The sequence below is a fragment of the Sabethes cyaneus genome, chromosome 2, assembly GCF_943734655.1.
Source record: "Sabethes cyaneus chromosome 2, idSabCyanKW18_F2, whole genome shotgun sequence".
Taxonomy (NCBI): Eukaryota; Metazoa; Arthropoda; class Insecta; order Diptera; family Culicidae; genus Sabethes; species Sabethes cyaneus.
In genome coordinates, this window is record NC_071354.1 from 112,648,874 (window position 1) to 112,672,907 (window position 24,034).

Genomic DNA, 24,034 nt, shown 5'->3' on the forward strand with positions numbered 1-24,034 from the left:
CAATCACCATACCACTGGAGATCCAGGTGTTGCTAAGCTTGGGGCCCAAATTCGCACTACCCGTACACAGTCTCAACCAAATCTCGCTGTATCATATCATAGCCGATATAGAGTCCATACTAAACACCACTGACGACAAACAAACTCAAAACGTAACCCGCTGTACGCTAGTGAATCAGATACAAAATTACCTCTGTCGTGACAACAAAAACCAGTCTAAGGAACCGCTACTAAACTTTTGCACCAGTGCAACCGCAAGTTTAAAACAGTTCTTAACACAACACAAGGACGTATACATCCTGGAATCGGACAAAGGAAAACGTACTGTCATCTTGTATAATGCGGATTACGACCAAAAAATGTTGGCACTACTCGACAGCCCCACGTACCAAATACTCACCAAAGATCCAACCACCACGTACCAGAGAAAAAACAATGCAATAGTTTCCCGCTTGCTCAACCTAAAACTTATCGATCAGAGCACCGCCAAAAGATTACAAACAACCACAGCTGTATGCCCATCGATTTACGGACAACCTAAAGCCCACAAGCCACAACTTCCGCTTCGACCCGTAGTACCGACTATAACATCGCCAACATACAGCCTATCGAAGTTTATTGCAAACATCCTTTCCAAAAGCATGAAAAGCAAATACAACATCATCGACAGTTTCGATTTCGTCCAGTACATAAACAAGATAACCCTTCCGACCAACTACGTATTGGTTTCTTTCGACGTAGTATCGTTGTTCACAAACATTCCCAAGGATTTGGTTATGCACGACATAATCATGAGTTGGGACACTATACGCAGCAACACCAATATCAACCTCGATCTGTTCCTGGAAATCATAGAGTTTTGTATCGACACCAGTTATTTCCGATTTCGTGACAAAATTTACCTCCAAACATTCGGAACCGCAATGGGAAGTTGTTTATCTCCCATTCTAGCCGAATTCGTATTAGAAACCCTACTAAATACTGTTACTAGAAACCTACAATACAATATTCCAGTGCTCAAAAAGTATGTTGACGACCTCATACTTGCATTACCAGAGGACGAAGTTGACAACACTCTAGCGGCATTCAACAACTACAACCCCCACATACAGTTTACAAAAGAAAACGAGCTCGAAAACCGCCTCCCGTTTTTGGATACACTTGTTATCCGGAATGAAAACCAACGCATCACTACACAATGGTATTCCAAAAGTATTGCCTCCGGCCGACTACTCAACTACCACTCGTTCCACCCTATGCACATGAAAATCAATGTTGCAACCAATTTTATCAATCGTGTCATCAAGATCACTACCAACAAATCATCTGATCAGCAAAAACATGTCATTTTTCAACATCTACGCCAGAATAATTATCCGACGGCGTTGATCAACAGACTGCTAAACCGAATTAAAAATCGCATCGAAACTCCTCAGCCAGAACCACCACCGCTCCAATCCGATGAAGCTGCCAGTACAGAAATCGAACAGCATATCCCATCACAGCTAACCACTGCACCGTCCAGCCAAAAACAATACACGTATCGCGCAATTCCGTATATTCCACAACTCAGCACAGGAATAAACAAAACCTTCCAATCCAGCTACCCCAACGTAAAGCTTGCCAGCAAACCGTTAAAAACGACAAAACACCTGCTACCACCTGTCAAAGATCCAGTACCACCGCTGCAACAGTCCCAAGTAATATACAGCATCCCGTGTGCCGACTGCGAGAAGTGCTACATTGGAATGACAAGAAATCAGCTGAAAACCCGTCTCAGTGGACACAAATCTAATATAAGTAAACATGCTAGACTAGTAGAAACGAATACAGAAGCAGCTAAACTAGGTGACAGAACAGCTTTAATTGACCATATGATACAACACCAACACAATTTCGATGTAAACAAAACTAAAATAATTGACCGCAGTTATCGAACCACAGCTCTTCCAATACTTGAGATGTGTCACATTACTAACACTCCCAACACTGTTAATTATCGCAGCGATGTAGACAATTTGAGCAGTACGTACGCAGGCATCTTACATACCATCAAAAACAATAGGCAATCGAAAAGAGCACAGCAAAGTCTACCGTCTCCTATACAACTCTCATGAGTGTCTATCATAGTCCACAACCCTAATAGCCCTGTTTCAGCTCACCGCAGTTGATCGATTTTCGCGCACCATTTTTTAAAAACGATTCAGTTGTGCACTATGGTCAAAAGGTTTAGGTGTGTACATTATTTTGTCACCAAACCAATGCAATTGGAGCTATTTAAATTTGAACTTCCTTCCGTTGGCAATCAACGTTTAGACAAGAAAACGTAACCGTAGTGAGTAGAAGTCAAAAATATATTTTTATGTTCAATGTGTTAAAGTTATATCCTGTTATTATAATAAACAAACTATTGCAGTTACCTTTGAAAAAGGCCAAAACCAAAGGCCGAAACGTCAGGCAGTATAAAAAAGCCGTTTTCAATATAAAACTGACTGGAAAGCCGAAAATCCGCAATACAATATATGTACTTCAGTCGATCTTAACAGCATGAAAAACAAATTTCCTCATAACTCGAGAACTAATCAAGCAAATGGAACCAAATTTGACATGTAAGTGGTTTTGGACGCAAGATTTTTTTCTATGGTGAATTGAGACCCCTCTCTTCTTTAGAAAGCGAGTTATGGCCCATCTCCCCTATAAGAGGGTGGGCTTCCATACAAATGAAATGCAAATTTCCTCTTATCTCGAGAACTAATCAATCAAATGGAACCAAATTTGGCATGTGGGAGTTTTAGATAGCAGAAATTTTTTCTATGGTGAATTACGACTCCTTCCCCTTTTAAGAGGGGAGCTCCCATACAAATGAAATTCAAATTTCCTTATAACTTGAGAACTAATCAAGCAAATGGAACCAAATTTGGCATGTGGGAGATTTTGGAGTCTTGAATTTATTTTACGATAGTTAGAGACCTCTCACCCCTGTGGTAGGGGGATATGGACTCTCATACAAATAAAACAGAAATTTTTGCGAAACTCAAAAACTAATCGAACTCGAGAAATTTGAGACTCTTCCATAAAACATTAGTCAATATCAGACCACAAAAACTATCTATAGTAACACTAGATCATTCAGGACGAGACGGTCGCGAGTGTTGCCGGTGACCCACCGTCGGAAGCGCCGCCCACTGGGGGGCTTGCAAAACTCGAGATTGTGACAAAGATCATCCGAGATTCATGATTTATGTACGACACAGGTTAATTTGTGGCAATACGAAGTTTGTCGGGTCAGCTAGTTGATATATAAAGAAGAACTCCTTAAAAACCGATTTACTAAATATACGTACCATGCCGTTACCATTTTGCCACATTTTTTATTTCAATCATCACCAAACAATGGTTTACTTGAATATAAGCTTACTTGGTACAAATGATTGCATTGATGGAATATATCTATTCATTATAATGAAATGACACATTTTTTCCGGTGTCTTTCCTTTTTCAAATTTAAACGCAGTATATATTTTTGTTTGAGATTTTGTTTTTTCAAAAGCAAAGTTTCTTGATTTTTTTACATTCGAGCGAATAAGCAAAACCTCGACTTTAAAATTCTTTTAGCTAGAACATAACTTTCTCCTCTTCCTTTAATAGAGGCTGAGGCATTGTTTTACGTTATAATTTTCGTTTCTCAAGAAATTTTCATAACAAACCTCCGCACACAGTGTTCCACTAATCGACTGCGGACGACACTAGTGGCAATCCTCGTCCACAAAAAATACGACGTCAGAATTGGAAAGCTAACATTCCCTCAGCATCCACTTCTGTACAGCAGCGCATCGATATGATTAGACACTCAGGGCAATCAAGAGGAACTGAGGGTAAGATGCAACCATTATACCGAGATGTTGTCAGTGGTGTAAAGTTAGGTATTCTACCAAGAAGCTATCCTAACATAGAACTCACCACACAACAATTAATAGCTACGCAAAATGAAATTTTGATTAGAGTAGAAAAGCAAAGAAAAGACACTCTAAAACCTAAGTTTGGACACTGTGCGTTCAAATCGGGCTATCTTGTGATCTTTTGCAAAAACCAGGAAACAGCAACCTGGCTAAAAACTATCGTTCCGTCCCTTAAACCTTGGGAGGGAGCAGAACTAGTAGCAGTAGACGAGAAAGATATTCCTCGTCCAGAAATACTGATTGGGTTCTTCCCATGGAGTGCAGAAGACAGTAATGAGAGAATTCTTACACTTCTAGAGAGCCAGAATGATGGATTAGCGGTTGATGCGTGGAGAATACTCCAACGCAACATCGTAAATCAACATCTGGAATTAATTTTTACTGTCGATGGAGTCTCTATGAACTCGATCAAGAGCAGTGAGTTTGTGCTCGACTTCAAATTCGGGAATGCACAAATCAGAAAAAAGTTTCATAAAAGAAATCAAACAGAAACGAAGCCAGGCGAAGAAAAAAAACAATTAAGTGGGGTGTCAGCGCTCAGGAGTAACCCTAGCGTCATTGAGACCCACGAAGAAACTGGTGATACTGAAATGATCAGTGACATCCCAGGATCAAGTGGTGTCCAAGATGCGGGGCTAAACCCGGAGCAATCTGCTCGTACCACAAAAGTCGAACTGGCAAATCAGGGATCAGCACCGGAGTATAGAGAAATAAATCTCCATGCTAATCCAAATATTGGCAACCGCGGAGCTAACGTTGGGAAGCAAAGTCTACCACGCCAACGCGGCAACCCAAACAAAATAATTCAATAAAAATATAAAATTTGTTCAAGTGAATCTTCATCATGCAAAGGGGGCAACTGCTGTACTTTGGAGAAGATTCACAGAAAGCAAACTGGATGTAGCACTGATCCAGGAGCCATGGACTAATAAAAGTAGGATACAAGGAATCCCTACAAATTCATGTAAGTTGATTTACGCTGAGAGCCAGCTCTCGCCCAGAGCTGCAATTTTGGTAAACGAAAGGGCAAATTTCTTTCCTATTACAGAATTAATTACAAAAGATACCGTAGCAATCATGATGGAGGTGCCAACGACCCATGGCACAACTGAAATTTGTATTGCATCAGCGTACTTTCCAGGAGACATGGGAGAAGTACCTCCACCGGAGGTTGTAAATCTGGTCTCTTATTGTAAGAGACATAACAAGGCATTTATCATTGGATGTGATGCAAACGCGCATCATACAGTGTGGAGCAGCACAGATACCAACCAGAGAGGTGAGTACCTTTTAGATTTTATATCATCGCATGAAATCGATATATGTAATAAAGGGGACAAACCAACTTTCGTAAATAGAATAAGACAAGAGGTTCTTGATCTGACAGTATGCAGTCCAACGGTGACTGATAGAATAAAGAACTGGCATGTTTCGGACGAAGAATCCCTGTCCGATCACAAGCAAATTATATTTGATTACGAAGCTAATCAACAACTGAATGAAATTATAAGAGATCCTAGGAAAACAAACTGGGAGCAATATGATTTGAATCTCAAAGTAGGAGTCAATAGCTTGAAAGGTTGCTCAAAAACGTATGAAGAGCTAGAAAACAACACAACGCAACTTTCAAGCCTGATCCTACAAGCGTATCATAAAAGCTGTTCTACAAAGGAACGCTCTACTAATAGAGATGTACCTTGGTGGAACAAAACCTTAGATAAATTTCGGAAGAAAACCCGGAAACTGTTCAACCAGGCCAAACGGACACAACAGTGGGAAGCATATAAGCAAACCCTCACTGCCTATAATAAAGAAATAAGGAGATCAAAGAGGATACACTGGAGGCATACATGTGAGAACATTGAAAATACTCCAGCAACAGCAAGATTGCAGAAAATCCTCGCTAAAGATCATTCAAATGGGTTAGGTACCTTGAAAAAAGAGGATGGCTCTTTTACTAAATCTACTAAAGAAACATTAGAGCTAATGATGAAAGCACATTTTCCATGCTCAGTCATTAACTCATACGAAGACCAAAGTACACCGGCATTGAGAACTGTAACTCTTGAAACCAGGACAGACATTCATGAAATAGTGAATGAAATAACTGGGCTAGACAGAAACAGGAATGATGCATGCACTTTGGCCAAAAAAATTTTTACGAGAAGCAAAGTGGAATGGGCAATTGACTCCTTTGAACCCTTCAAATCACCGGGTAGGGATGGAATCTTTCCTGTACTACTACAGAAGGGCAAGGCGTTTTTAACACCTACTCTGACAAACCTTTATCAGTCCAGCCTGATACTAGGCCATATTCCAGCAGCATGGCGACAAGTGCGGGTCACTTTTATCCCGAAGGCCAATAAAAAGGACAAGACTTCACCAAAGTCCTTTAGGCCGATAAGCCTTTCGTCTGTTCTGCTGAAAATAATGGAAAAAATACTTGATGAGCATATAAAATCATCATATTTAGTTAAAAACCCTCTGAGCAAATATCAATTTGCATATCTAGAAGGTAAATCTTCAGTAACAGCATTACATACGGTTGTAAGGAAACTAGAAAAGTCTTTTGAAGCGAAAGAAATATCACTAGCAGCCTTCCTAGATATAGAAGGCGCATTTGATAACTCATCCCATAGTTCAATGATTGCGGCTATGATGAAACGTGGTTTCGATGTATCCGTTATCCACTGGATTGGCGAAATGTTATCAAAACGAGATATATCAGCAAAACTTGGAAGTACATCCATTAGCGTTAGAGCAATGAAAGGGTGCCCACAAGGAGGCGTAATATCACCTCTATTGTGGTCTTTAATAGTTGATGATCTTCTTCAACAGATGACAGCCTTAGGCTTTGAAATAATTGGCTACGCAGATGATATAGTCGTAATTGTTCGTGGGAAATTTGACTCTATCATCGCTGACCGGATGCAAATTGCTTTGAATTTTATTTCATCATGGTGTGATAGGCAGGGCCTCAACATTAATGCCAATAAAACTACTATCATACCATTTACGAGAAGAAAAAAAGTTACATTGAGTAACATAAGTTTGAAAGGAACACTCTTGAAACTTTCAGACACTGTCAAATATCTTGGAGTATTTCTTGACAGAAAACTCAATTGGAACACACATCTAGAGCAAGCAGTAAACAAAGCTACAAATGCTCTATGGATATGTAAAAGAACTTTTGGTAAGCAATGGGGACTGAAACCGAAGATGATCCAGTGGATCTATTCGGCTATTGTGAAACCCAGGATTACCTATGCCTCGTTGGTCTGGTGGCCAAAAACAAAAGAGAAAGCTTCTCAGAAAAAGCTAGAAAGACTTCAAAGGCTAGCCACTCTCTCAATAACAGGTGCAATGAGAAGTACACCGTCGAAGGCATTGGATGCTTTACTTTATATGCTTCCACTGCATCAGTTCATACAATTAGAAGCTGAAAAGAGTGCTCTGAGGATCAAAAGATCTATGAACCTCTTTGATGGTGATCTTACAGGTCATCTCAGTATTCTAAAGACTATTAGTATTAATCCTCTGGTAATCAATAATGAAGACTGGATGGCGAAAAAATACAACTTTGACCGAATTTTTCGTGTATTTGAGCCTAGGCGTGATTCCTGGGAAGACGGTGGTCCCGATCTTCGCCAAGGCTCGACGGTTTTTTACACAGATGGTTCAAAAATGGACAACCAAGTGGGAGCAGGAGTAACTGGCCCAGGAATAGACATGTCAATTTCTATGGGTAGATGGCCAACTGTGTTCCAAGCTGAAATTCAAGCAATTCTAGAGTGTTCTACTGTGTGCTTGCGCAGAAACTATAGACATTCAAATATATGCATCATGTCCGATAGTCAAGCAGCTCTAAATGCTTTAAAGTCGGCGACATGCACATCAAAACACGTCTGGGAATGTATTCAATCACTCCAAAAATTATCTTGCCGTAACCAAGTCAACTTATATTGGGTCCCAGGTCACTGTGGAATTGATGGAAATGAAAGGGCTGATGCGCTTGCAAGATTCGGATCTTCTCATCAATTTATAGGACCTGAGCCCTTTTGCGGCCTATCTGCTTCTGTTTTAAAAATGGAGCTGAAGGCATGGGAATGTAGGAAAGTGGAATCAAATTGGAATAACACCTTCAATGCTAGGCAGTCGAAACGATTTATCTCTCCAAACATTTCTATGACTCGCAAAATACTGGAGCTTTCAAAGAAAGATCTAAGCATCTATACTGGTCTAATAACAGGACATTGTCCGAGCCGCTATCATCTGAAGCAAATGGGAAAACTTCAAGATGATATATGTCGCTTCTGTGGCATAGAAAAGGAAGACTCGGAACACCTGTTATGCCGATGTCCGGCAATTTTTAATAAAAGATTAAGGTTCTTCGACAGAGGGCTGTTAGAACCCTTTGATATTTGGAGAACAATTCCCAGTACGGTAGTGCACTTTATCCGAAATGTATCACCGGACTGGACAAATGCTATTAGTCAAACAATGACGGTCGCTTCTAATAGTGGTGCGTCATCTTGACAACATAGCTATAGTAAAATGGGGGATATATCACAATAGATCAAACAAATGGTCGCAGTGATAAAAATACCCAACATGGAAAAAAAAAATCGACTGCGGATTACGGATACGAAAATTATTTCCCATTCACGAAAATTGTAACATGCCGGTAATATCAGTAGGTTTTGGAGAATTTAGTGTTCAAAGAAATCGACAATTATTGGTTTTGTTTCAATCGGACATCCAAATAGTGGTAAAATTTCAATAAGAGTTAGATCAAGCAAGAATAGTAAAGCAGGACCAAGTTTAGCGGCATTTGCGGATGGTGTACAGGAAATGGAGAAAATCCAAAGTTTTTTCCAATTATTAACCAATATGCATTAGAACACAAAGATAGAAACATATAGTTATTTATTTAATCAAACATTATAAATGCAGGTATTTTGAAAGGGATAGAAAGTAATATGAGGAAAATTTGCTTTTCGTTGAGATCTAAAAGCTTAAATTTGATTTGATTTCCTTAAGCCAAACTGTAAGCTTTCGGCGTATTTTGGCTCTACTAAGAGTCAGATTTTATGAGTGAATTTTTCCATGCGAAACATTTGTTTGCTAACAATCATGTTTACACATATTTGAAGGTAATGATATATAGCTTTTTAAAAAAAATTGAAAATAGGTAAAACACGAACTAGTTCTAAAAATGGTATCTTCAGTTTTTTGAATAGATAAACATAAAAGTATGATTCATAATATAGATGAAGCCAAATTTCATTTGATAGAGATTTGTCGCGTACAAATGATCGTGATAAAAACCCGCGCAAAATAGACTTCAGTGTATCACGATTTTTGTAAAAATGAGAAATTTTTATTATTTTTATTTTTATTATTTTAAAAAATTAGTTAATTATTAAAAGTTAGTTTTACAATTATTGCGAAAATTAGAGCCACCCCAACCATCAATTACATCAAGAAAGGCTTTTCTGAATGAAAAATTTGTTTTCCTAATACTGAAAGGCCGTTTTCTTCTAATTTCATAGAAGAATATAATTTTCAACTAAATTTCCATTCTGCAGTACTGTACTATGCAAAATAGAGAAATTTCTAGCATTCATCTTATACACACTTCATATACGCATACGTATACACATGCATGTACATGCTCGATTTGTTTGCGTCGGTTGCATCAGGAAAATATGGCGTCATATTGCGAAATAGTTTCAAAAACGAAATCGTTCTCTATCGCGTTCTCTATAGCTCTATCAAGCAGGTTAGATAAAGCACAGAGTATAAGTAGAGCTCTACCAAACACAAAACGAACGTGTATACACTGTAGAGTTTTTTGTAGTAGGGAACTCTCCCATAGAGTTGTTGTAGCGCTCTACCAGTCAGCTCTACAGGATGTATACACTACTCTACCTATCTCTACGTGAGATTTTCCTCTAGCTCTACCTGAAAAACTTTACTTGGACACTTGGCTTAAAGCCCCCACTAAGAGGGGGGCTCCCAAACAAATGAAACACAAATTTCTGCATAACTCGAGAACTAATCAAGCAAATGGACAAAATTTGGCATGTGGGTGTTTTCGGAGACAAGAATTTCTTCTATGATGAATTGAGACCCCTCTCCTCTTTAGAAGGGGAATTATGACTCCTCTCCCCTTTAACCCATTAATCTCCACACTTTTCTCAGCAGACAAACAAAATTCTTGAACAGTCGATAGCTCCACATCTGTTATTAGCTTGATCGCATCGTTTTTACGATGTTGTCCGTTAGAGGGTTAAACAATCCTGGTATGACAATAAATTAAACTTTTACACTAAACGTTAGTTGAACGTGTATGATAAATCATTTGAGAGAACTTACGTGGTCGACCGCTTTGTCCATTGTCGTCTGCAAATACCGTGCCGTTTTTTGCTACTATTCGAACAAATTTTGATGAGCATGCCGATTGAAGAAACATGTATTCGGGTGTTGCTCCAGCAATCATTACCACCTGTATAGTTTATATAAAAAGAAAAAAGCTAAATTATTTATTAAAACTCTTCAAAATAATGTATTTTTTTTTTCTTATGCAAATATTTGTAAGCAACACTTTATATATAAAACACAGCTTATTTCTGAAGAATGCTAAACGAATTGAATAAGTTTTCACTTCGGTTTAATTTCTTGAATTAGATGAGGTACCCCGGGGCAAGTGGGACCTATAAATTGCATAGTTAGGGTTTATTCTACTGTGAAATCTACACCTAGGAATATTTTACTATTTTTGTAGCACAAAACCGCCTCAGTGGTATCACTTTTAAGGTTTAATTACAAACTACAAGGTATACAGCCCTATGGGTTGTACGAAAGGGTGACGTAGGACTATATCAGATCATTAGATCAAAGACTAATGTAAACTGCATTTCTAGCATATGTACGTTAATATCTGTGAGTGTCATTATTTAAGTGAATGTTTAAAAGAGAAGAGCGAAATATCATTGACGGAACTAGGGAGGGGCTAGGGGGGGGCTAAGCCCCCCGTAGGAGAGATTTAGCCCCCCCTAGAAAAATGAACCTGGCCGACCAAATAAAATGGTCGAAAAAAATGTCGAAAGCTTTAGCCCCCCCTAGAAATGAGCGCTAGTTCCGCCAATGTGAAATATTCAGATTCAATGCTTCATTAATTGCAATGGTGGTTTTGAAAAGACGTGGACGGGGGCTCAAAAGTACAACGCCTGCAAGCTGCAACCATTGATACATAGAGATTTCTTTTAAAAATCACTTGTGTACATCATAAAGGTTCAAATAGTAATGAATGACCAGCCCACTCGCTGTCGCTCGTTCGGACCCAACTGAAGGAAAGTAATAGAGGTCAGTGGACCTAGGAAAACAAATAAACCTAGACAGAGGCGATTTCTGCGGGGGACTGCTCCCCTCGCAGTTACCGGTGCTTCCGAATCATCTAGTGTTACTATAGATAGTTTTTAGTGGTCTTATAATTGACTAATGTTTTATGGAAGAGTCTAAAATTTCTCGAATTCCATTAGTTTTTGAGTTACGCAAAAACTTCTGTTTTATTTGTATGAGAGTCCTTTTCCTCCTACCACAGCGGTGAGGGGTCTCAAACCGTCATAAAATAAATCCATGCCTCCAAAGTCCCCCACATTTCACCACAGAAAAAAATCCTGCCTCCAAAAACCCCCACATGCTAAATTTGGTTACATTTGCTTGATTATTTCTCGAGTTCTGAGGAAATTTGTATTTCATTTGTATGGGAGCCCCCCCCCCTCTTAAAGAGGAGAGGGGTCTCAATACACCATAGGAAAAATTACTCCCTCTAAAAACTTCCACATATCAAATTTGGTTCCATCTGCTTGATTAGTTCTCGAGTTATGAGAAAATTTGTATGTCATTGAATTGGGAGCCCCCCCCCCCCTTGTTACGGGGGGAGGGGTCTCTAACTATCATAAGAATCTTCTTCGGCCCCAAAACCCCTGCATGCAAATTTTCACGCCGATTGCGTCAGTAGTTTCCGAATCTATAAGGAACATACAGACAGATACGCAGACAGACAGAAATTCATTTTTAGTAGTTATTTTCATTTGTAATCTTTCATTTAAACATTGCTCCACTATTTTCGTTTTCACAAAGTGCTTCCCATTATAGTAAACAAAGACGTAGTCCTACATCAAAAAGGCTATTTACATGAAATGAATCTAAGGAGAATTTTCAAAATCATGGCGATAGATCACACTTTCCTCATTTACCTCATATACCGGAGCAAGTGGGACCTACATTCCAATTTGATTAAAAAACATAAAATAGCAGGAAATTGTGTATATTAATATACAGCAACGTTAAAACATTGTAAAATGCATTCGAAGACAATGTTTCTAATAATGACTCATCCAAAAATGCCATACCATCATCCGGGGATACTTGCAACATTTTTAAACTTTATATAAGTCCAAGTATAGATAGCTAAAACTTGTGTAGTGGTTAGTACATTTGATTAATGATTATGAGAAAAAATAACTTTACGAATTTGCAGAAAGCACGGAAATGGGTATACTGCAAGTTACCCCGTACACGGGGTTACTTGCAACACTATTCTGATTTTTGGTACCTTATAAATATTAGTGTGATTCAAAACCGTGAATGGCTATTTTTAGACATTTTGAGTGTGCAGGATGAAATGCAAGAAATACTAGCAGCATGTTTTGCTTCCCAACTTCATCTATGGCTTTTTTAACCTTCCTAATGCATTAGAAAAAAGTTACATATTATGCATTAAGGGTCGAAAACGACCCAAGTTTTGAAATTGCTCTCATTCATCCATTTTCAATCCGAATTTCGTTTTCTTTACCTCGTTTGAAAGCTATGGCCAAAAACTAGCACCCAAGGTATGTTGGGGAATATTTGTTGACTGATGGCCGCTTCTGCGTCGGTTCCGGAACACCCACTACCAGGTCCCGGGGAACATTTTTACGTTTTGAGATAATTCATTTTGCGGCACATCAAATCACATTGGCTTGACAAAATAAGATTAATGGAAGTGCAATGGGAACATTTTGGACCCAAGCGGCCATTTCCTCATTGGTTCTGGAACATACGGTACCCGGTTTATGAGGACAATTTTAAATTTTAGGATGATTTATCTTGCAACACGTCAAATTACATCAGCTTGATAACGTAAGACTATTGAAAGTATAATAAAGACATTTTGAAGGCAAATGGCTACATCAGCATTGGTCCCGGAACATCCGGTACCCGGGTTTTGGGGCCATTTTTGTATTTTAGGATAACCCATCTTGCGACACATCAAATCACATCGGCTTGATTAAATATGACTGATGAAAATAAAATAAGGTCATTTAGAAGCCAAATGGCCATTTTACCATCGGTTCCGGAACATCCGGTACCTGGTTCCACGGGATATTTCTGGATTATGAAATAATTCATCTTGCGGCACATCAAATCACAACGCCTTGATCAAATAAAACAGTTCCAAGAGCTATGGGGACCATTTGAAGACAAATGGCCACTTCATCATCGGTTCCGGAACATCGGGTGCACGGTTTATGAGAACATTTTTGGATAGGATAATTCATCATGCGCCACATCAAATCACATTGGCTTGATGAAATAACACTAATGGAAGTACAATGGAAAAATTTTGGAGCCAAAATTACCATTTCATCATCGGTTCCGGACTATCCGGTATCCGGGTTTTGGGGACATTTTTGGATTACAGGGTAATTCATCTGCCCCGAGTTACCCCGTTTTACGGTTCATTATAAATACCGGGTACCGGATTATATGCGACTGACGCCCCATTATACTTCCATTGTTGTTATTTTATCAACGCGATGTGATTTGAGGTGCCGCATGGTGAATTATCTCAAAAGCCAAAAATGTCCCCCGAAACTGGTACCGGATAACCCAGTACCGATGGTAAAGTGGCCATTTGGCTTCTAAATGACATTGATTTACTTCCATCAGTCTTATTTTATCAAGCCGATGTGATTTGATATGTCGCATTATGAGTTATCCTAAAATACAAAAATGTCCCCAAAACTCGGGTACCGGATGTTCCAGGACCGATGCTGATGTGGCCATTTGCCTTCAACATGTGTTTATTATACTTCCAATAGTCTTATGTTATCAATGTGATGAAATTTGACGTGCCGCAATAGAAATCATCCTAAAATTCAAAAATGGCCTCAAAAACCAGGTACCGGATGTTCCGTAACTGATGGGGAAGTGGCCATTCGGATCCAAAATGTCCCCATTGTACTTCCACTAATCTTATTTTATCAAGCCAATGTGATTTGATGTGCCGCAAAATGAATTATCTCAAAATATAAAAATGTTCCCCGGGAGCTGGTAGGAGGTGTTCCGGAACCGACGCAGAAGTGGCCATCAGTCAACAAATATTCCCCAACATACCTTGGGTGCTAGTTTTTGGCCATATCTTTCAAACGAGGTAAAGAAAACGAAATTCGGATTGAAAATGGATGAATGAGAGCAATTTCAAAACTTGGGTCGTTTTCGACCCTTAATGCATAATATGTAACTTTTTTTGCTGTGGCTCTTCTAGATGTCGCTGAAAGCTGAAACTCCCCCACAATGCTAATTTTCCAAAGTTAGGAAAAGTCAGAAAATTTCAAGTCTCTAGCTCGTACCGTTACTGAGTATCAAGCTTTGTAAGTATGCCGATGGGTCGAAAACGACCCCAATGCACTAGGAAGGTTAAAGATATCCGTTGAAAATGCAGGACGTACGCGAGCTCCGAATTGCTTTTTGAAGCCACGTAGAATTTTCTACAATTTTTAATTTTGCTGAAAATGGCACAAAAACAACATCGTACAGATGAAATCTTACTTTGTACATAATATTTATTACAATAATTATTTATTTTACAAGTGCTGCAAGTCGTGTCATATTGGAAGTAACAACACGAAGTCATTCTTTCTTCTCCAAGTTCAAAACATAAACAAAGCTCAAAGTTGCTATTTCATAACTTATATGATGCACTAATTGAGTACAGGCACTAAATGACACAAAAATGATTTCATGTTAATGAACTGCGCACAGCTTTATACACACATTTTTCCTGCTCTAAAAGTGAAATTACGTTCCGATCGTATAAAAACAAGCAAAATAATGATTTTTTTGTATGGGCTTATCACTTTGACCACAACATTATTGATTTATTGTAATGTTGCCCGGGTGTATGCTGTATTCTGCACTGCATTTTTGTGCTTTATCGTTATTGAGTAAACGATAAGCTTATATTTTTTTCTTATGCGTGCTTATGCGTATGAGGTTTTTACCCTTGCTTCGATGCATGTCCTACTATACCAATCCTGTTTCGCCTCGTTATAGTTAGAACTGGTGAGTCCTCATGAGGTTCAAAACCATTACCTCAATAGGTCCTCATACCAGTATACTAACCATAAGAAGCGTCTCCGGGATAATGTAGAACTCAGTATGAAGGAAGGGTGATGAGGGGCCTGAGAATAAACCCATGCTAAAGTCACTTTGACATCGAATGGCCTGATTCTACTAAGATTCGAACCCACGACTATTCGCTTGTTAAAGCAGACTAGGTAACCTTGCGGCTACAGAGCCCCCCAAAATAATGATAGAATGGATTAAACTTAACTAAACGTCGATTTTTTAAAACGGCATTGATAACGTATGATCAGGTAAACAAACATATGCGTTAGACCCTAGGACGCGTCACATCCTACACGTTGTATCGCAAAAGAGCCAATTTGCTGTCAAAAAAGAGCCAGCTTTCTGATTAGCTGATTTCATGCGTGCAACTGTAGAAACAAAAATTCACAAGGGAAGCGCAAAAGTGTTGCTGGAAACCACAGCAAACACTGAAACCATCAAGTTTTTCATGAGAGTTTGTTTATCGTAGTGTGTTGATATAAAACAAATCAAATTAAATTAAAAATGTAATTCAGCCAGATTGGATCTGTTTTTGTGTATTTAGGACAAGTGGCTTCTATCACTAACTGCAGCTGCATTCTTGCAAACATTTTTCTGAAGTTTTTGACTGAAGTTTTTGGAGCGTCTTAGTAGAATACGAAACCTAAAAATAAAAAATAAGAAAACTTATCCAATTTAATTCTACTATGTGTATTTTATTCACGACACAAACATTTTTCGTTGCCATAGTAAATTTTGAAAGGGAATCGCCAAAACAGAATGAAGAAGAATAAGAAGTCACATGTCATGTCCTGTCCTAGGTTAGACCTGTCAAAAGCGCTATGCGCAGAAGTGTTGCTAATAACCCCAGTGTTGCCGGGATGACGGTAATGAAAATCAGACTACTAATAAAGCACGACGGGCGACTTTATAGGTAACTACCCGGCAAATTTGGTATTGTCACAAATTAAACTGTTACCAAATGAGACTAATAGTCCATAAATCGGATTGGCCATCTCTGAGAAACGTTCGACTAATTGACACCTTAAAAAAGCACATTTTTAAGCATAACTTTTGAACCGCTTGACTGTTTTCGAAAAACTCTTCCAAAAAATTTGCAGTAGCAACAGCTTTTATTTGACACTAAAATGGTTGAAATCGGTTGAGCGGTTCCGGAGAAAATCATGTCACGTTAATTTTACATTTTTGCTTATAACTTTTAAACAAAATGTCGGACCGCAAAATAATTCAATAGCAATCTACAAGGTGATAACACCTTTTAAATAAGCGTAATACCAAACGAATCGGTTCAGCCATCTCCGAAAAACAGACGACTAAAGTCAAGCGTCACACACACACATACACACACACACACACACACACACACACACACACACACACACACACACACACACACACACACACACACACACACACACACACACACACACACACACACACACACACACACACACACACACACACACACACACACACACACACACACACACACACACACACACACACACACACACACACACACACACACACACACACACACACACACACACACACACACACACACACACACACACACACACACACACACACACACACACACACACACACACACACACACACACACACACACACACACACACACACACACACACACACACACACACACACACACACACACACACACACACACACACACACACACACACACACACACACACATTGCTCAATTTGTCAAACCTTATCGATTGGTATAGGTGACTCGGCCCTCCGGACCTCGGATCAACTTCGTGTTTTTCGATTAATTTCTAAGCCTTTGTTATAATATAACTAAGGTAAAAATGCAGCAATTTTAAAGGTTTGTTGTTTTACAATCGCTACATAGTGAATATCAATGGAAACTTTCAAGTTAAAATTTTCCCATACATTTTCCTTGCTTCAAAGGCACGAGAGACAAGAACAAATATGTTCATATGTCAAAGAATAGAATTAAATGGCATCTGCACGACAAGCTTGCTTTTTGATAATTATCAATGCGTGAAGCCAGATCAAGATATGGCTTTTATTAATACCAATTAAATATTATTTTATAGGTTTATTTTTTTCCCCGGAATTTAGCGTAAGCGAGTTTTCTATCCTAAAATAGTCCGATTTTGGTAGATATATTCGTTTTTGGCATCACAAAATATACAAAATGCAATATGCATACCAAAAATACGCTACAATTATTTACTTAATGCTATTTAACGTCATACATAGGTCAATACCGTGTGAAAGATTTTCTTTAATATTCAAGTTTTCTTCGCAAAAACCAACTTAACGTAGTTCTACGCCAGCTACGCGGTTGTCGCTAGAGCACAGCCTTTCTGATTTTTTTACTCCCATCTAGCATTGCGATACCATCCGTAATTATCTTGTACCGTGACCGCACATAATTGCGATCAGCTCCTAATTCCGATCACTCAACCTAAACGGTCAATTTTTAGAAAATTGTGCCAAAATCTGTAGTAAATGAGTACGCTTAGTTATTGTGCTATGTGCTTATGTGTCAGTAGTTGAAAAATGACTGCATTTGGGGCACCATGCACTTCAAAATAAATTAAATTCGACAGGCAGAAGCAAAAAACGCCATCAAAATGTATTTTCTTAGCCGAAGTGCTAAGCGCACGATCAAATTTGCTAAGATCATAGCAGCGTGAAAACATATTACCTTCTTCGGTATTCTATGATAACTAATAGATACAAGCATATATAACCGTTCTGTATCAAATTTGGCTGAAAAAATGCTGAATTTGCGGAATTTATTCCATTAAAGTAATTGATCGGAATTATGAACATAATTTTTTTCTGCTTCTAATTCCGATCACTATATCAAAGTTATAAACTGGCAAAATGCAAGCGAACGAAGTTACTATTTGGATTTTAGGATTGATTGCACCATGATAACATGGTAGGATTATCGAAATTTTTTAACGTAGGACTACGTCTTACGGCAGAGTGTCAACCAAAATTTGGCGTTAAGCCACCGTCACGAAAGAATGAAAGATTTTGAACGCTAATAGCTCTTCCAATTTAAAACGGATTTTGATCATAAACGATGCAGCAATTGTATGGTTTTCTGGAAAAGATTGTTTGCCAATCGCTAAATAGTGAAAATTAATGAAAGCTTTCAAGCTAAAAATTCTCCATACATTTTCCGTATGATAGTCTTGCTTCCCTGGCACGAACGACCATTACACACACCAAGCTTGTGGCTGGTGCTGATTAGCATAAACAAGCATAAGCATCGGCACAAGCATAGGATTCCGCCCGTGTGCTGCTACTCCGTTATTGACCAGGACCGATGAAAATTGCAAAATGATGGCTGGAAAAAGCGCACTGTTCATTTTTGTGCAACCTTATCAGGTCCCTGCGTGCTGATCGATACAGACGCCGGCCACGTCCGAATGCGGGTCCTGGTGGGATGGGAAGGAATGTTAGTCCAATACTTGTTGCTAATAAAGACCAGGGAATCCTATGCATCTTCACAAGCATTAAGCTTGTGGCTGCTGCTGATTCAAGACAAAGAAGCAAAATAAACTTGCGTGTTTTTTGTTTACTACAGAGCATAGTATAGCCTAGGTGCTACATTCCGATTTGATGGAATTTTGACCTTTTGTTTTTATACGACAGACTTCGTAGCCTATAAGCATACACACTTAAACGATTCGGTAAAATTTACCGAAATCTAAACAGCTGAACGTTCGGTAAAATTTTTTATTGCACCAAACATTACTAATGATCTGTAAACGTCGATTGGCACTATCGAAATTTTTACCGAAAGGTCAGCTGTTTAGATTTCGGTAAAATTTTACCGAAATCGGTGCCTTTTGTTAAGTGTGTACGGGACAATTGTGCTACAAATCCTTTGACTCTTTCAGTCGAGATGCGAACATGTGACGTCTAGCTTCCTGATCAGATGATTCTAGCAAAAATCTTACTGAATTGTTGCTCAAGTTGATATTTTTATCAAACTTTGTTATAAATGTTTCTACCAAGATTCTATCTCGTTCTGTTACTTATAAATTGCTTTGTCACAATTTGACTATACAGCAAGACAGAATACTGATATTTGTTACTCATATGGATATAAACCAGATAAAATTATATCATAATTTGATATATTTGTGATATGCCTTGAGCAAATTTTGTTACAATTTTAGTTATTTCAGCTGCTAACAACCCAGCTAGCACCAGCTCGTATATCAATGTACGAAAACTATCGTGAATATCTCCTAACAAACTCGAAATCGTAACTAAAGCTGGATAAAGTGGGATCAAGTTGATTTTTTGTCGTATTTAATGATAATGACTGACATACATACGATTTTCAGCACAAAATCGTAGAGTAGTACGGAGCGACTCGCGCTTAATCGGATATTATCGTACATAAATACTTATATAGTCGTAAAGCTCAAAATTATTCGTAATCACGTATATCGCCTCCAAAATAGTACGGATATGCCAATTTTGCGCATGAAATACGATTTATTTAGCATGTATATCTGTACGTAATGCTGATTTTTACCTTTTTTATACGTATGAAAATGCTAGCTGGGAAGACCAAGTTTATAACAAAACGCAAAGGAGACTTTGTTATAAAATACTTATTATCTAGAACTCATCCAGTTATAAATTTGACATATTCATTTGATCGTGTTATTAAACCAGTGCCGTACCTCCAAGCCAACTGAAAGGCTCAGACGTTTTGCTTTTCTAACGCTGCAAACAAGCGACAGCGACAGCGCAGTTATGAACTATCTTATTAATGCGTGTTGTTTTAATATAACAATAACATATTAAATTGAGGACTTAAGTTTTCTCCTAGAATTTTGTTAATAGCTGGATGCACGAGGCAAATTTCTATACTGAAATACTCCGACTTTGGCACTGGTAAAAATATTCGTTTTTGATATCACAAAATAGCTCACCTACCATAAATACGGTACAGTAAGATAATATTATTACTATATTGTTTGTTTTTTCTCACTTTACGCTATTTTACGCTACACATATACCAATATAGTGTAAAAAGTTTTCTTTAACATTCGAGGTTTCTTCGTGAAAACCAACCTCACGTAGTTCTACGCCAACTACGCGGTCATGTCTGGAACACAACCTTTCTGATTTGATTTTTACTATTATTTATGATCAAAGCTGTATGAAAATGTCGAAGTGACCCAATTTTATTGTAATTGTAACAGTTGAATAAAGATAAAAGAAGAGGAAAGTTTTATAATCCGCTTGTCGATCTTTTGAGTACACAAACTTTATGAATATTAAGCTGATAATGATAATAATGATCATTAACGCAAGCAGAAGATGACTGGTAGGGGGATTATCGTCAAACTACATAAAAGCAACACATTTCAGATCCATATGGTACGAGTTGACAAAAGTTTTTTGCTTTAACAGCTCATCATGACGTGATCGGAATTAGATACACCTATGATCGGAATTACAATCACCTCTTATAACTGATGATCGAAATTTGGTGCACTGATGCATCATACTATGATGCATTTTTTTAAACTTTCGGTAAATAATTTAGGCATTTTAGTATTTTTCCATGAAACATAATTGAAAATACTTGCTAAAGACACATACTGTGTTAATAAATATCAAAGCTATATTTTTCAGTAGGAACTCAAAGATGAATCATGCCTTAGGTGATCGGAATTAGGTGCTTTCACGGTACTCTGATAACCAGCTTCGAAATCTGTCGATAAGAAAGGGTCAAATTTCAAAGACTTAAAGACTTAAATCTTATTGAAAGAACGTCAAAACCATTTAAAAAATTAGGTATATCTTTGGATATATCTAAATTAGATTGCATATCGTATTAATGGAAAAAAATTAGCAGCGCCATGTTTGAAACACTGAAAAAAATGTTCATTTTTTTGTATTTTTTTTAATTTATTTACTGTGAAATTGTAAAAATTATCTAAAATTTCAAAAACAAACCCAATTCTTATTTAAAAATCACTTTGCCAGCCATCACAAATTACCAGTAGTGTAAGCAGTGTGTTGGTTTAGTAACCTTATGATGTTTTCCTGAACTATATATAAAGGCAATTTTAATATTGTACTTTTCTAAAGAAAATTTGACCGCTATCCACATTTTCTAAAAAACTAAAAAAAATATATTATTCATACATTTCATTGAACAATTGTTGATGGAAAAAAATAAACGGCGCCATCTTTGGAACACTGAAAAAAAAAATGCTCTTGAAAACTTTTTCGATTTTTTTACTCTGATATTCACATCGGAAAATTTCCAAAAAATATTGGAAATGTGTCCCGCAGTGGGCATAACATCTGTGCTTTATTTCAGATTTTTACGATAATTGGTTTCGGAGAAAACTGCGAAAAATGAAATTCACTCTAACCGCCATTACTGATTCAAGATGACGTCTAATGATCTGAAAATATGCCAAATTTGCTCCCTAGTCAAGTACTTTGTTTGAATCATTCCATAATGTAATTAGGTTAGGGGCATTTTTTGTATGGAAACCCGGCTAGTCCCTTTGTATTTGTAATTGGTTGGAAGCCGCCTCTCTCAGATTCTGCCTCCAGAAACCCCACATGCCAAATTTGGTTTCATTTGCTTGATTCGTTCTCGAGTTATGCAGAACAGCGAGTAAGGAGAGGATCGGAGCCGCGAAATAGTACTCATATTCCGCGAAATACTATATTCCACGTTATGGTCAACCGAAAATTGGTTTTCCGCGAAATGTTATAAAATCACGTCGAATATTTAAATACTATCAACTTTATTTTATTTGCCGTAGTAATAGTGGGAGTTGCTTTCTACTTTAATATGAGAAAAAATCTAAAATTTGTATGTCAAACTAGCCATGGTTTCATATTTACGTATCTGCCAAAATGAATCGTCTAAGGTTAACTCCTCAGAAATTTGCAGAACTTGAGATCGTGACAAAGGTCATCCGAGACTTATGATTTACGTACAGCACAGTTTAATTTGTAATGTAATGCAGTATGGTGATAATACAATACAGCATGGACGCAATGTAGTTGAATATGTAACCTATTTAATTCTTGCGAGATGTGATTAAGATAAGCCAACCTTTAATAGCTCAAAAATACGATTATGATCTGTTTGCTCTACCATGCACAATACAATAGAGCTGCTAGTGAAACTATCATAAGAAATAATTACGATATAACAACTAACTTAATAACTTTGCCTTCCCATACATCGTTTATGTGTTGCCAAAATGCTACCAACTTACAACGCAAATTGAAAATAACATTCAAGGTTCATTTGGAGAAAATGAGGTTGAAGTTGAAGTGTGTTAGGAGCCCCATTCCCATTTATCCTGTATTCCCACTTGCCCCGGGGTACCTTATGTATCTATGTGAACATCTAAGCCCTTTAAAATAACTTCACCGTTAAAAATAGACACGGCACTATAAAAGGAATTTACACATGAAGTTCAATTTGTTTTGATGATTTTGTTTCATATGCCAATAATCCGGGGTTCGAAAGCTTTTCTCTTCAATTTAACGTGAAATGAAGTATTTCTTAAGGAAAACACGTTAAACGACCTTGTTTTTCCAGTAAACTAGAGGGCCACTAAGCAGTCAATGTTTTTGCACTGCAAACCAACGTGTTTTACCATTAGATCCTATCCTATAGCAATCTACACAGAATTATAATGAGAGTTTTATTAGAAATATTTCACTGGTTTTACACGTTTGACTAACGAGAAATTAGCCCTCATCATGTATTCATGACTACCATGATCGCTTTGAGTGTGTTAGTAAATAGGTCCTATCTCTACCTCCTCGTGGTACCATCCGGGATACGTTCCTTAGTGGAAATCGGACAACCGGTGGAAACTAGGGTCGTATGCGGACAGAGAAGGGGGCACTCATGCGAAGGCTGAAGTGTATTCTCCACCTGCAGGACGGTTCCCTTGACTTCCAGGAACCAAAGCAGAGGGTCCAAAGCCCCTAAAGGAGATGGTTGTAATAGTTGTTATCCATGGCTATTATGTAAAAACTTGAATGGATAAACCCCTAATCCAAGGTGTGACGCGACCCGTGCCGAGGGATGAATGGTGGAGAGGGTTCTATAAATTCTCTCGCCGCAGCGGAGCCTGTGGAGTACAGCAATTTGCCCTTCCTGCATCAAGCCGGTCACTGATGCAGTGGACGATGTCTTACCGTGCAAGGTCTCACTGCCTAAAAACAAAGAAACAAATGAGGTGGAGAGGAGAGTAGGGGAGGAACAGGGCTTGAGCGATGCGCTAGCTGAGGTTCAGTCCTGATCCTCGTCTATCCTCAACACGCCGACTCGTTGTGAGTCAACAAACGAAGATGTGGCTCCAACTCTCTACTCACGGGTCGAGATCTCTAACTGTGTACTGGAGGGTGGGCTGAAACAAAAGGAGAGCCGAACAGTTATGACCAGTAGGATGGCTGTACAATCGCTCAAACAGTCTAAAAATATATAACGTCGAGTATCCACCCCTGAGTTACTCAAAAGTTGCTGAGTCTCAATAAGACAGATCTCAGTAAGCTTACCGGTCTTGCGACAAGACATTGTCCGAGTG

The 24,034-nt window shown here is 38.2% G+C and overlaps 1 protein-coding gene across 1 annotated transcript in view; it reads right to left on the reverse strand.

Moving 5' to 3' along the window:
• LOC128738480 (uncharacterized) overlaps positions 1 to 24,034 on the reverse strand; it is a 377,015-nt gene that overhangs the window by 154,371 nt on the left and 198,610 nt on the right. Inside the window, exon 3 of the mRNA XM_053833662.1 lies at positions 10,338 to 10,467. Within this exon, the coding sequence (XP_053689637.1) occupies positions 10,338 to 10,467 (130 nt within the window). The remainder of the gene's footprint in view (positions 1 to 10,337; positions 10,468 to 24,034) is intronic.